Below are 13,818 nucleotides of genomic sequence, written 5' to 3'. Positions count from 1 at the left end.
ATATTATAGACTCTATGGGGTTCTAAGAAAGTACTGGCTTTCAATGACCGTTTTTTACCTTTTAAAGGTTTTTGGTTTTCGTCAAACACACAGTCATAACATATAAATCAATATTATTGCATTAAACACGGTAACCGGCCTTGTAAAAAAAATTTTTTTTTATTATTCTCTTATATACCATGTAATCAATGACTAGCAAACCACAGTCAATGTATTGGTAAGAGATCATTTTAACAAGATAAATATAAACTCAGAATAAGCGGATCGAGCTGCTGATTGAGCCGTGATCTGGTCGCTGTAACGAACTAGACTCGGTCGTTGAATGACTTCATTTTGCAAAATTAAAACGGAACGCAATTACATATGTGTATCCGGCCCAAAAATTGATCCATGTTAGAAATCAGCTGAGATCGGGTAATTATACTTAAAGTATAATAAAATAAATAAAGACAAAATAAGAGAGAAAAATGATTTATTATTTAATTCAAACTACATTTGTACGTGACAAACTGCATACATAAACATATATATATATATATATTTAAGTAGAATCATAGTAGTATTATGGATACAAAATTGAAGTGGCGATGTACTCCACTTCGTTCGCGTTAAATTTGAGTTCTGAAAATACAAAATATTATACATTTTTAAACAAACGAATCAGGTAAATTTGACAGAAAAAAGTATGTGAATAATAATGAGTTTCAATAGTTTGGTCATTTTACACAGCGTATTTATTGATTATAATTTTATTGTTTATTACCTTCTCCTTCTTTCATATTGAACATTTTGTACGCTACTGCCGTTTTATCCCGTAAAAGTAATGATAAGTCACGAGCAAACCGATTAGACCTCATCTTCACACCATCAATTATTGTTCCAAAATCATCAATTGTTATTGGATCATCTTCCTCTCTCATCGCGTCGAGTAGCATTCCGATCACGTTCTATTGTTTTTAGAATAAAAAATTGATATTAAAATGTTTCAAAAAAGAGAAACAACACACAACCAGTACAGTAGTGGGGACGGGGAGGTCACAGGTATCCAGGAATTTTTTAATCTGAAAGTGATATAATCACATTCGATGCGGTAAATCGGTAGTTAGTATTTTCAAGCCAGTACAGTCCAAATCAATCACAGCAGTGATAAGCCAGCAAAGTTGGAAAGTATTAAATTTGAAAGTGATTTCATCTAAGAGGCCTAGTACAGAGAGGCGACGGAGAGGTCACGGGTCTACAGGAATTGTAATACAATTTAATGAAATCACAAACTTAAATCGGTATCAGTAATCAGTATTAAAAAGTTACAGTGTACACAGACAAAAAAAAAAGCCCGCATCATGTTAAAACCAATACCTTCGCTTTGCATAGAAGCTAAAATCATTTTTCTGTATTTTTGGGTCGGTTGTTGCGAATTTATTATCAGTTTTCAATTTTACTCAGCCAAAAAAACTTAAGTAAAAACAATTAAAACCCAAAAACAGTACTTGAGTATCAAAACTGAATAGAGCTACGAAAAATTATTGTTGTAATGATTTGATAAAAAATGTTTAAGATTTTAGTTGTTTTTGCTAAAATATACGAATTCTGTGAAAAACACAGTACTCTGGCAATTAAAGAAAAACTGCAGTGCCGAATTTTTTCCTCGTTTAATATGTCGTGGATACATATTATGAGTTCTAATTACTGGCAAATTTTCAACTTTAAGGTTCATAAAACTACGGGTAAACAAAAAAAATTACACTCCCCCTATGGCGATTCCAAATAGGTATAATTCAAATTTAATACAACTGACGTGTGCGGACATACCAAATCAATATTCCTTGTTAATTTCAACTCGATCCGACTCTTTTTCTCGAAATTATAGCCAGTAAAAGATCTAACTTAAAAACTCTGGTGGTATGGTGTTTTTCAAATTTTAAATGTGAAGAATTAAACTTTTTCAATTTTTACCACTACCTCCCCCATAGTACCAACTAAATAAAGTTTGTGATTTATAGAGTTGCTACTCGAAGAAATTAGACCAGTATTAAAAAAGCCCACACCATAGTAAAATAAGTTCTATTATTTTAAAAATAAACTAGTGTAAGGCGTTAAAAAAATCACTTGGTATTTAATTTTCAGTTAACCTACCAAACATATTATAATATGCCCTAGGGATTATTTGGCATAATAACACAGGTATCATAGTAGTTGAAGGATTTGTTTTTTCATTTATGGGGAAAAACGGAAAAAGAAATATTTTTTTATTTATGTACTCATTTCTTGGCCAATAACTGATTTTTCTTTAGCGACATACGATTAGTTAAACACCAGATTTTTTTTAGAATAATCATATCGATTTCATAGTAGTTAAAGCATTTTTTCATAACAGGAAAAAAATTTAATTGTTTTGTTATTTTCCTGTTCTGGAGTTAAATCTGCAACTAATCGTTTAAAAATTGTTATTTTGTTTTTTATATTTTTATGTGTGGGAACCAGCTTACTGGTAGGAAAATATGTAGATATTTGTTAGTTTAAGAAAAAATCTATGTTGTTCAAGATCCGGGAAGATAAAAAAAAAATGAAAAAATAACTGAAAGTAAAAAAATCATAGAAAAAAAACTTGCAACCATAAGATTAATTCTCTAAACAATAATTTACATCTTTTAAAAATCAGCAAGAATCTTACAAGATTAATTTATTTCAACCTAATTTGTATAGAATAATTGAATCTTGGAATATTTCGACTGTCCCTGCACATAAAACTTAACTAGCCTTTTATTTTGTAATATATTTGTTTATTTACCGGTACAGGCGCGTCCTGAGCACTTGTTTGACCAAACATGTATGGATCCACTAAACCTTTAATTTCACTCTCTGTGAAGGTATAGCCTGAAAACAGAAAATATTTTACATTTTTCAAAGAACCAAATTACGAAAATTTTAACTCGAAGGAATTAGGAATAATCCTGTGTAACATAATAATAATAATAATAATGTGACAATAAATATACAAATATATCAAAACCTATAATTAAAAAAAAAAAAAAAAATTATGTATCTCATATTCTATTTTTTTTTTTTTTTGTACACCATCAAAAATATTTTTTGAACCATAACTTAATAAATTTATTGGATATTTTTTATTGTTTATTACCTGATAATATAGTTTTCAATTCATCAACACTGTAAACTTTGCCCTCTTTTTTGGTTAAGGGTTCTAATATATTCAAGATATCTTTTACACCTGTCAAGTTTATGGTTTTAAATCCTTCTTCATTAACGAATACGGTACTTCGATTACGTTCTGTATAGTCCAAGATTTTATTACTGATAAGTAATAAAATCTTGTCAAAAAATAAAATCTTGATAAGTATATATATATTATATATGTAATTTATACATAAAAATCAAAACGCCAAACTATTAAATATATCGTAATAACATTATTTTTATAGTAATTAAGGCATTTTTCCTTATTATTATTATTTATTGTTTGTGTAAGTGTAAATGTAATTTAAATAAACTCTTCAGTGCAAAAATGGGTAAGGCATTAAATATATATATATATTTTTTTAATTTAACACATATTGCACATGCAAGAATCTCCGAATTTTTTATAAACCATACTTAATAACTTATGTGGTTTTTATACTTACGCGCTTATCAACTTTGGTGCTAATGACATGACATCGTAAAAAATATAACGCTACGCAAAATAACACAACTACGTTAATTTTTGAATTCATTTTATACATTTCAAACTATAAACTTGTATTTAGAATTATTAGTTTTTAATAGTAAAAATCGTTTTTAAACTATTCGATAATAGTACTTATGTCGGTTTTATAATGAAATGAGAGTGTTGTATCTTTTTGGATGATCGCAAGACTTTCTACAAGAAACTATACTTCACGAATGAAACGGTTTCAACTTTGTACCTTTGTTTGTCATTTTTAACACACGCACTCTCTCACAACTTTTATTATTTTTTTTTAGTAAATAATGTATTTTCCAATGTTGATGATGTGTGCCAAAGTCTGACGACTTTCGAGTGACGTAGCAGCCCGGTTTTCGAGCCACGACAGGCGGCGTTGCTTTTAGTCTTAAAATTGTGTATGCATTTTTCCGATTAGGATCGCAGGTTGATGTTATCTATGCGTTGTCATCAAAGTCCTCAGTTTTGGCGAGCTTTTGCCATACAAACACTCCTATTATCCTTTTTTTTAATCAACTTACTACAATTAATAACAATTATTGTTCCATTCGTGTCACCCCTATTAATTCTAGAGTAATTTTATGAAAATAAACCCAAATCATATGGTTGAACTATTCTTGTTTTTTTTTTAATAACAAGTTTTAGCTTCGGTGCGGAGCTGAGAAGGTGTTGTATTTACAATGATATGTTTTTTTTTTTTGTGTCTGGACCCACGATATCTCGTAAACCGCTGAACCGATTTCTGCGTGTAGCAACTCTATAGATCAGAAATCATACCTGGAAGGTACTTTATAAGGTTAAAAATTAAAAAAACCAGTACAGTGGGGTCGGGGCATAGTGGGGACGGAGCATAGTTGGGTCGGGGCATATTGGGGACGGGGAGGTCACAGGTTTACAGGAATTTTTAAATCTGAAAGTGATAAAATCACTTTCGAAAAAACGCTTCGATGCAAATCGGTAGTTAGTATTTTCAAGCCAGTACAGTCCAAACCAAGCACAGTATAAACCAGCAAAGTTAGAAAGTTTTAAATGAAGGTTCTGTATTTACAAATGAGCATCAAAGCGTTTATTTAAAAGCGATTTTATCCGAGAGGACTAGTACAGTAGAGTATTGGCATAATGTAATCAAAGCAATGAGGAAACGGAGTGGTCACAGGTCTACAAGAATAATTATAAATAAAAGTGATAAAATTGAATAAAATCGCTTTCAAATAAACGCTTTGATGCTCATTTGTAAATACAGAACCTTCATTTAAAACTTTCTAACTTTGCTGGTTTATACTGTGCTTGGTTTGGACTGTACTGGCTTGAAAATACTAACTACCGATTTGCATCGAAGCGTTTTTTCGAAAGTGATTTTATCACTTTCAGATTTAAAAATTCCTGTAAACCTGTGACCTCCCCGTCCCCAATATGCCCCGACCCAACTATGCTCCGTCCCCACTATGCCCCGACCCCACTGTACTGGTTTTTTTTTTTTTTGCAAAAACTTAGTGGACCAAATAACACATATACAATGTCTTGTTATATTTTGTTGGAATGGTCGACGATTCATGTTTCAATCGTTTGTACTCCATAGTTTAAATTATAATCGCTTATTCTCAATAAAATTAATATTTATGTATTATATACTTCCATTAAAGCAATCTCAAACCAACTATTTATACTTCACAGATTATATTATTTCAAAGCTATATTATACTTCTATTTTACTAGATTGACAATGTACAAAATAAAATGCAACTAAAAAAACCTTTTCATAGATCCTTAAAATGTAAAGGGTGGGATAGTGAAACGGGTTTTTACCATTTCAATACATTAGAAAATCGCCGTTTTACTGCCTCATCCTGTATATTAATATCTTGTTATTTTCTAAAGAAAAATCGATTTTCTTACATTTAAATTAAAATAAATCGTATACTGGTACTGTGATGGAGAAAACAATAAATTTTACCTACATTTATTACTTATTAGTTAAATATTACTAACATGTATAGCCACTAGCGGTCGGCTGTTGCCTGTTATTTAACAATAACCTATTATGGAGTTTTTAAAAATTGTGTTTTTTTAATAATAGCATAGGAGCAGTATCATGATGTTAAATGTTCACGAGATTTGATCTAGTCACAAAATAAAGTATTATCATATATGACTTAATTATTATTAAAATTTATCTTAATAGTAATGGTACATAGTAATAAAATAATGAAATATTTTTTACAAAATTAGAGCTACAAGTTGATAAACTAAAAAAATAAAATTAGCACGAAGCAGATTATCTAATATTAGACAATTTAAACAATCAAGCGTGAATCTCTTTAAATGAATAACAGTATAACAATATACAAAACATAAGTTTTCCTTTAAAAAAATTGTGTAATAAAAAAAACATTTTGAGGCGGTATACTGCATAAAAACCAACACTTAATCTGAATCCAAAAAACAACAGTCCTCTTCATTATTTGCAGGTAGTTGGACATTAAATACTCATAGTTAACCTTCGGTAAGGTTATATAACGCAGGCTATAAAATAACGAGATAACGACAGTGGTTTTGTCGTATCAGAATCATTAAATGTCTTAATAAGTACACGGATAGGTTTTTTTCCCAATAAATCGAGTGTCTACTATAATCAGTTACACGATTTAGTCGCCTATGATATCATGTAATAAACACAATATTATGATACCGATCATGGACCCTAACCTAATCTAACACGGATAGACGTTACCAACTGATAGTTTTTAGTGTCTGTTCGTTTCTCACATCTGGTACACTGGGTTTTTAGTTAAAAAAAAAAAAAAAAAAAAGTTGAATTTGTGTAAACTTTAAGTCAAGAGTGGTACTTGAGCACAAAACCTAATAGTATCATTCTGCATAGATATAAATAAAATTGTTTTAATGATTTGATCAATTTTTTTTAAAGATTTTAAGTGTTTTTGTTAAAATATACATAATCTGCGAAAACACAGTTTCCCGGCAATTAAAAAAAAACTGTAGTGCCGAATTTTTTTCCCGTTTAATATGTTATGGGTACATATGAGTTCCGACTACTGGCAAATTTTCAACCCAAAAGTTTTAAAATTACGGCTAAAAACCCCGAAAAACAAAAAAACTTGTACCCCCCCTAGGGGGGCGGGAAATGGGTATATTTTGAATTTGACAAAACTGACGTGCGCGGGCTTACCAAATAAATATTTTTTAAACATTTCAACTCGATCCGACTCTTTTTCTTGATACTATAGCCAGTAAAAGTTCTAACTTAAAAACTCGTACGGTTTTTTTTTTGTTTTTTCAACTTTCGTCTGTGAAGACTTAAATTTTTTCAACTTTTACCCCCCCAAAGTACAAACTAGACAAAATTTGTGATTTATAGAGTTGCTATTCGAAGGAATTGGTCTAGTATTAAAAAAGTTACAGTGTATACAGCGAAAAAAAAAGCCCACATCAGAGTAAAACCAATACCTTCTCGCTTTGCATCGAAGCTAAAACATTTTTCTGGATTTTTGTGTAAAAGACATCAAAAGTGGTCAAATTATATGTTTTTTGGGTCGGTGATTACGAATTTAATATCAGTTCTCAATTTTAATCATCCGGAAAGAACTTAAGTAAAAAAAAAAAAAAAAGTTGAATTTGTGTAAACTTTAAGTCAAGAGTGGTACTTGAGCACAAAACCTAATAGTATCATTCTGCATAGATATAAATAAAATTGTTTTAATGATTTGATCAATTTTTTTTAAAGATTTTAAGTGTTTTTGTTAAAATATACATAATCTGCGAAAACACAGTTTCCCGGCAATTAAAAAAAAACTGTAGTGCCGAATTTTTTTCCCGTTTAATATGTTATGGGTACATATGAGTTCCGACTACTGGCAAATTTTCAACCCAAAAGTTTTAAAATTACGGCTAAAAACCCCGAAAAACAAAAAAACTTGTACCCCCCCTAGGGGGGCGGGAAATGGGTATATTTTGAATTTGACAAAACTGACGTGCGCGGGCTTACCAAATAAATATTTTTTAAACATTTCAACTCGATCCGACTCTTTTTCTTGATACTATAGCCAGTAAAAGTTCTAACTTAAAAACTCGTACGGTTTTTTTTTTGTTTTTTCAACTTTCGTCTGTGAAGACTTAAATTTTTTCAACTTTTACCCCCCCAAAGTACAAACTAGACAAAATTTGTGATTTATAGAGTTGCTATTCGAAGGAATTGGTCTAGTATTAAAAAAGTTACAGTGTATACAGCGAAAAAAAAAGCCCACATCAGAGTAAAACCAATACCTTCTCGCTTTGCATCGAAGCTAAAAAGTCACCCCTTCCCCATAAAATTCAAGAAAAACAACTAAAAAATTTACAAATTTTTCAACTTAAAATTACGGTGCTCTATAACTCTTTTTAGAAATAGTCGAAAATGTTCCAAATTTATATGAATTGTTTTTCAAAAATAATACTATCGATAAACATTAACAGACCAAAAAAATATCATAAACCCTTTCCCTTAGAAGGGATAGAATTTTTTTCTTTATTTCAATTTTTTTAAGCAAAGTTTTAGAGATTTAGATCTGAAAATTAGACCGAAGGTAGATCTAAAATGGAACTATAACACATACAATTTTCTCAACATTTTGTAGTAAAATTTTTTTTTTTACTAACGAAAACCCCCAAAAATAGGGTAAATGTACACTTTGGTCGTAGTCAGTTTCTAAGTTGCTATGTGCGAGTGAATCAACAGTCAACAGGTAATGAAAATATTTGTATTTTATTGTCAATTACGATACTATGGCAATACATTTTTAAGTCTCGGTACCACTTGCGTTTTAGTATTTTAATGGGGTTTCCTGGCATACTGGGTAACGCTGGGTTCCTTGCTAGAATGTTGGGGTGGTTGGAAAGAGAATTATGTGGTACCTGGTGTATGATTTGGTAGCGTATTCAGGTATTGTTTTAATGTGAAGATCGTTATGTAAAGTTGTGTTGGTTATGTAGAAAGCAGCGTTAGTAACGAGACGGAAAGTTTTATTTTGGACAGTTTGAATTTCGTTTAAATTTTATTTTTTTGCAGCTCCCCCCCCAGATTTGTAAGCCGTAGGTCCATAGCGGTTTTATAAGTAGTTTGACCATGTAAGGCGCCTGTCAAAGCGTATCCCTTTATTTGCGTCGGAAGAGCTGGGAATTTGGATGTTATTTAAGTAGACGGGGGGGGGGGAGGGCAGTGGCATTGTTGCAGGGTTAATGTGACTTGTACCGATTTACTTTCTTTAATTTTTACCCTCAATATTTGTACCAATTTTGGAGTTGCCCTAGGTGAGATAGCTGGCCAGTAGGCAAGACCTTATTTGCGTATAGCTTTTTTTTTTGTCTGAATAGTAGTTTGTCATAATAATTAATTTCCGTGTTGGATTTGTTAAAACCCCTCTATACGACAACCGCGGGATGCTTCTTCGAATAAAAAAACGCTTTTTGAAGCCAACCCTTCTCCGCCCAATGTTTACTACCCGGTTGAAAAACCGGCCGTTCCCAAATTCGGAGGGAATCCTATGGACTACACAAGCTTCAAAAATATGTTTGACAAAAGTTAGTCCATGAAACCATCCATGCCGCCGGTTGTCAAATTCGGTCGTCTTAAGTGTTATTTAGAAGGAGAACCATTGAAGCTCATGAGTAATTTAATGTTAACGGGCGAAAACTATGATGTGGCTTTACATACACAACGTGCAGGGCCCTTTAAATACTAAACGATGTGTTTACAAGACTAGGGCATAAAATATTTACCGTACTAAACGCATAATATACACAACAGTACATGATGCAGGGCCTTTTTATTAACACAAAACGATGGGTTTCCGTAAGGAGATAATTAATGATAACACCATAAAACTATTTTTTCAAATATGTAACATAGGTCCCTTTTGACAAATGCCGTTCACTTAGGCGCGGATTTTCAATTGAAATATTAACTGGAGGTAAGTGGCGAATTAAATGTATTTTAAAAGTGGCCATGCTGCAAAAAGTATGATCTTGTAATAATTGTTTATCTGTGATTTATTACTCATCAATTAACATCTGTTATACCGGACAAACAACAGTTAGGAAAACAACGACATTTTAAATTTAGCCGATTAATTATTATATATTTAGTATTACCATTTTTTAATTGACGAATCATGATGAAAAGAAGAAGGTCGACAAATTTTAGCTGGGTGGAAAAAGAACTACTTTTAGAGTTAGCGTTAAAAAAAAAAATAACTGTTAACTAATTAATAACAACACCTTTATGTGTAAGTTCGTTACAAAATTAGATTTGGTCATAATAATAATAAAAATGTTTAGATAAATTTAAATTTAGAATAATTAAATACATTTAATTTTACAAAAAAAAATATTTCTTTAATTTTTCATAGGTAATTTTTTTTTTTTTTACTCATTGTTAAAGCGTACTTCAAATTCATAATTGTTCCATTTATCAAAATGATCAACCCTTTTCAAATATTAGTTATTCCAAATATTCTTCATCGCCATCATAGAACATTTCACTTTCGAAATTCGTTTTATATTTGAAAAACTGATAATTTTTCAAGCAATTTTATAGTAAAAAATAATTGCATGAATGTTAATCATTCACCATCGATTTAATCTGTTAACTGATAGAAATAGTAGCGGTTAATTTAATTGAGAGTTAAAACCGTCGGTTAGCTGAGCTGGGACTCCGCGTAAACAGTTTAACTGGAAGATAATGTTAACCATCAGTTATAAGTCATACTAACTGTCAGCTAAATGCAATTATTGACAAACCGGGACTAAGCAAACTACAAATTATTTTAACGGTGATTTTTTAATTTATTAATTTTTAACTTTAAAAACTATATTTTTTTGAATATCACAAAACTTTGTGTACTAACTTTGTGTAACATTTTTTTAAATTCATCTTTTGTGGTGTCCGACAGTGTAGCTTTACACGCGCCTCCTACCGGCAAAATCCGGTTCTATAAAAACTCTGCTCCCCTCCCCCCCCCCCAACATCATCAGTTCGGTGTTCCTTTTTGGCGGTACGCCTTCGTATCGACTCGGTCGGTCGGCAATAAAATCATATACTCTTTGTTAATAGAGTATATTACAATTATTACTCGTTAGTAAAGTTTTCCACGCCACGACATTAGAAACTGCATTTGAAATACTCATCAGACTAGTAATGGGCGACCCAAACGTGGAACGCACTTTCATCATGATCAAGCCCGACGGTGTGCACCGAGGCCTCGTCGGCAAAATCATCAAACGGTTTGAATCCAAAGGTTTCAAATTGGTAGCCATGAAGTTCATGTGGGTAAGTTCTACAGCTAAATAACGCACGGGCTAATCATCGAAAAAAAAATACCAAGTCCGGCATTGGGAAATTTTGCAAAATTGCAATAAATATACCTATTTCCAAGTTACATTATTTTCAAAGTCGCATTACTTTCGAGTCAAAACAAATCAAGTCACAGAACAAAGAGAACGAGCAACGTAGATATTTCCAATGGGTTTTCCCCGGGTCCGTTTATTGTATTGTTTCACTGTGTTCTATACATATTGAACAAGTGTGAGAATATTTTTTTAATAAAACTTTAAATAATAATTATCGTAAAGAAATTAATATATTTTTCAACCTTTTACCTTTAACGGGGCCGGGGTGTTTTCGTTATCTCATGCTTAAAGTAATAATTTTAGTTATTTCATGGTAATAAGAAACTTAATAACATCTTGCCCCGTATAGGGTTTTCCAATGTTAATTAATTGTTTCCACTTTTCAATATTATAGCAGTTGGCGTGTTTAGAACACCCCTTAGCACGTAATTAAAGGTTATACTATACTTTAAATGCTAACAATCTGGACTGCATTTGAAAATAATAATATTGTTTTGTAGAATGTAATTTTACTGTTTAATATCTATTAACTTTGATAAAGCCTTTATATGTTTATGCATTTTGAAACATATCAAACGTTTTTTTTTTTTTCATTTTTCTAAAAATTTAAAGTTAAGGACTAAGGCTCTTTTTGCATAAAGCGATTCATAAGGTGTAACATAAAAGTTATCAAGATTTGGGAATAAAATGAAATTGCATTTTTTTTTTTTTTTTACCATCTTGTAGTATATGTTTTTATGCTGATTACGAATATGAAGTAAATAATCGGTGGACTTCTCTATTTCTAAAATTATAGCTTGAAAAATATGTACATTTTTCTTGATTTTGTAGGTGAAAGGGCAAGTTTGAAATAAACAGGTTATTGCACAATGCACATCGTCTCGTAATGTTATCTTCAATGATAAAATGACAGCGTAACAGGATATCAATTTTACTGTAATATACTTTGCTATTACCATTGATTATGTGAACAATATTGTGTTATCAATTATAATATAAATTACTGTCTATTACATAATCAATGATTTACGAGGGCTAATGTTTGTTGATACATAACAGCAGCTGAAGATAGTACGAACATTCAATACGTACAGGTACACAGCTAAGAACAATATATATATAAAAAACATATAAGAAGACATCACCCACATAATAATATTATGTATTTATTATTAGTTAGATTGGATTATCTAACCTCTATCAGCCGACAAACGTACAACATTGACATTCAAAAAGTGTATTTCATCGAAAGTTATGTTTTTTAATATTGTTGAACGAAATGACTATTGTCAATGACAAATTCGAATTAATATAATATGTAGTCCTTGTTTTAAACGTCAATTAATAAATATATTTAGTAAACTAAAAATTTGTTTTTACATTATTTTTTTATTCGATATTGATATAATACACACGAGTAGATTTAAATACATTGGTTTAGAATATTGTAAAGATCATATTTTGCCGGTTTAGTATATTAATTAAAATTGTTTAAAAGTAGACTACCTATTTATATAATAAGTCGGAATAAATTATTCGTTATTATTGTAGTTAACCTGTATCAACGATAGAAAAACAATAATTTTACGACCAAAGTGCATTTTAGTTTCATACCGCAGTAAAAAAAGCAAGTATATTCATGCATGTTTAATTAATCTTTAAACAATTATAATAGAAATAGATTTCTAACATCTCATTTTATTTGTGATCACGCTTAGCGCATAACGATATTTTATTCTGGTAAATTAACTTATGTATGTCATAACCGCGCCAGAACCTTTTATAAGTCGAATCTACTGTTCAATTCAAATGGTATATTAACTATGATTCGCGTTTAACAGGTTTAACGTTTTAATGGGTAGTCGTCAGTAGACAGAAGTAACAGAAGTGGTGGGAAAATATGGTTTAAATAAAATCCTAGTGGAAATGACAATAATTTCTATTTAAAAATAACAGTGTAAATCTATAGCCAAAGTATTTTTTTGAAAATTGCTGTAAGTGTATGTAAAAAATAAACATTGAATATATCGACGTTCAAAGTTTTCCAAGTTAAGTTCTAAAATTGCATTTCCATTTTTTCCAAAATTGTTCAACCTCTCTGGAAGACAGGAGATACAAAACGTCTCCATGGGAGTTTAAAAAAAAATAAAATAAAATTACTGAGTGTTGTTTACACAATTTATCGTTTATTTCAATACACTAGAGCGATTCATAAGACCAGAATTCAGAGTGCAAAATAAAACCTAATACATTATCAATTGGAAACCCAAATAAGACCTCTGGTTAAAGAGTTTTGTACACGTTAGAAAATATTCGTTCTACTCGTTAAAATGTTACCAGATAAAAGAAAAATAGAAGACCTATGTCATTATATACTAGGTATTATAATTTAATTATAAAATTTCAATTTACAAAAAAAGATCCTCTTTTTAGTTTTAACGATCGTTTAACGCCTATGACACTTAGTCTATGCCGCAGTAAAGTACAACCTAACCTATCCAACAGAAGATTAAATTTGATATTTAGACTTCATCTAAAATATTCAACTCAAATATAATTAGTTTTCATAGGTCAAAAACCAAACAATATTACTTAATTTTTATTCCGAGTTTAGAGCAAAATATAAATATAAATGACCTAGTTTTAATGTTTTTTTATCGGTGCAGTTGAGTTGTTTTTTTACTGTATATAACTCTGCAGTGTACTACATGTACTTA

At 30.5% G+C, this 13,818-nt stretch overlaps 2 protein-coding genes across 4 annotated transcripts in view; one reads left to right on the top strand and one right to left on the bottom strand.

Annotated features, from left to right (window-relative positions):
• Nucleotides 1–545: 545 nt before the first annotated feature.
• LOC126835346 (uncharacterized) overlaps nucleotides 546–13,818 on the bottom strand; it is a 29,832-nt gene continuing 16,559 nt past the window's right edge. For both annotated transcript variants that reach the window (XR_007685192.1, XM_050567852.1), the window contains 3 exons: nucleotides 2,789–2,874; nucleotides 764–947; nucleotides 546–621 (listed from right to left, as the gene is read on the bottom strand). Coding sequence is in view for 1 of the 2 variants with exons in the window: in XM_050567852.1 (XP_050423809.1) it covers nucleotides 563–621; nucleotides 764–947; nucleotides 2,789–2,874 (329 nt within the window). In the remaining variant the exon portion in view is untranslated. The remainder of the gene's footprint in view (nucleotides 622–763; nucleotides 948–2,788; nucleotides 2,875–13,818) is intronic.
• LOC126835344 (nucleoside diphosphate kinase-like) overlaps nucleotides 10,742–13,818 on the top strand; it is a 31,225-nt gene continuing 28,148 nt past the window's right edge. For both annotated transcript variants that reach the window (XM_050567849.1, XM_050567848.1), the window contains exon 1: nucleotides 10,742–11,021. In XM_050567849.1, the coding sequence (XP_050423806.1) occupies nucleotides 10,890–11,021 (132 nt within the window). In that variant the 5' untranslated portion in view covers nucleotides 10,742–10,889. The remainder of the gene's footprint in view (nucleotides 11,022–13,818) is intronic.

The sequence above is a fragment of the Adelges cooleyi genome, unplaced genomic scaffold (genome assembly GCF_023614345.1).
Source record: "Adelges cooleyi isolate 19-005CV unplaced genomic scaffold, UGA_ACOO_1.1 ACOO_flye_CR_arks_rails_tigmint_CR_PRNA_23, whole genome shotgun sequence".
In the NCBI taxonomy this organism is placed as follows: domain Eukaryota; kingdom Metazoa; phylum Arthropoda; class Insecta; order Hemiptera; family Adelgidae; genus Adelges; species Adelges cooleyi.
Note: the sequence above shows the minus strand (reverse complement) of the source record. Positions and strands in the feature narration are given on the sequence as shown.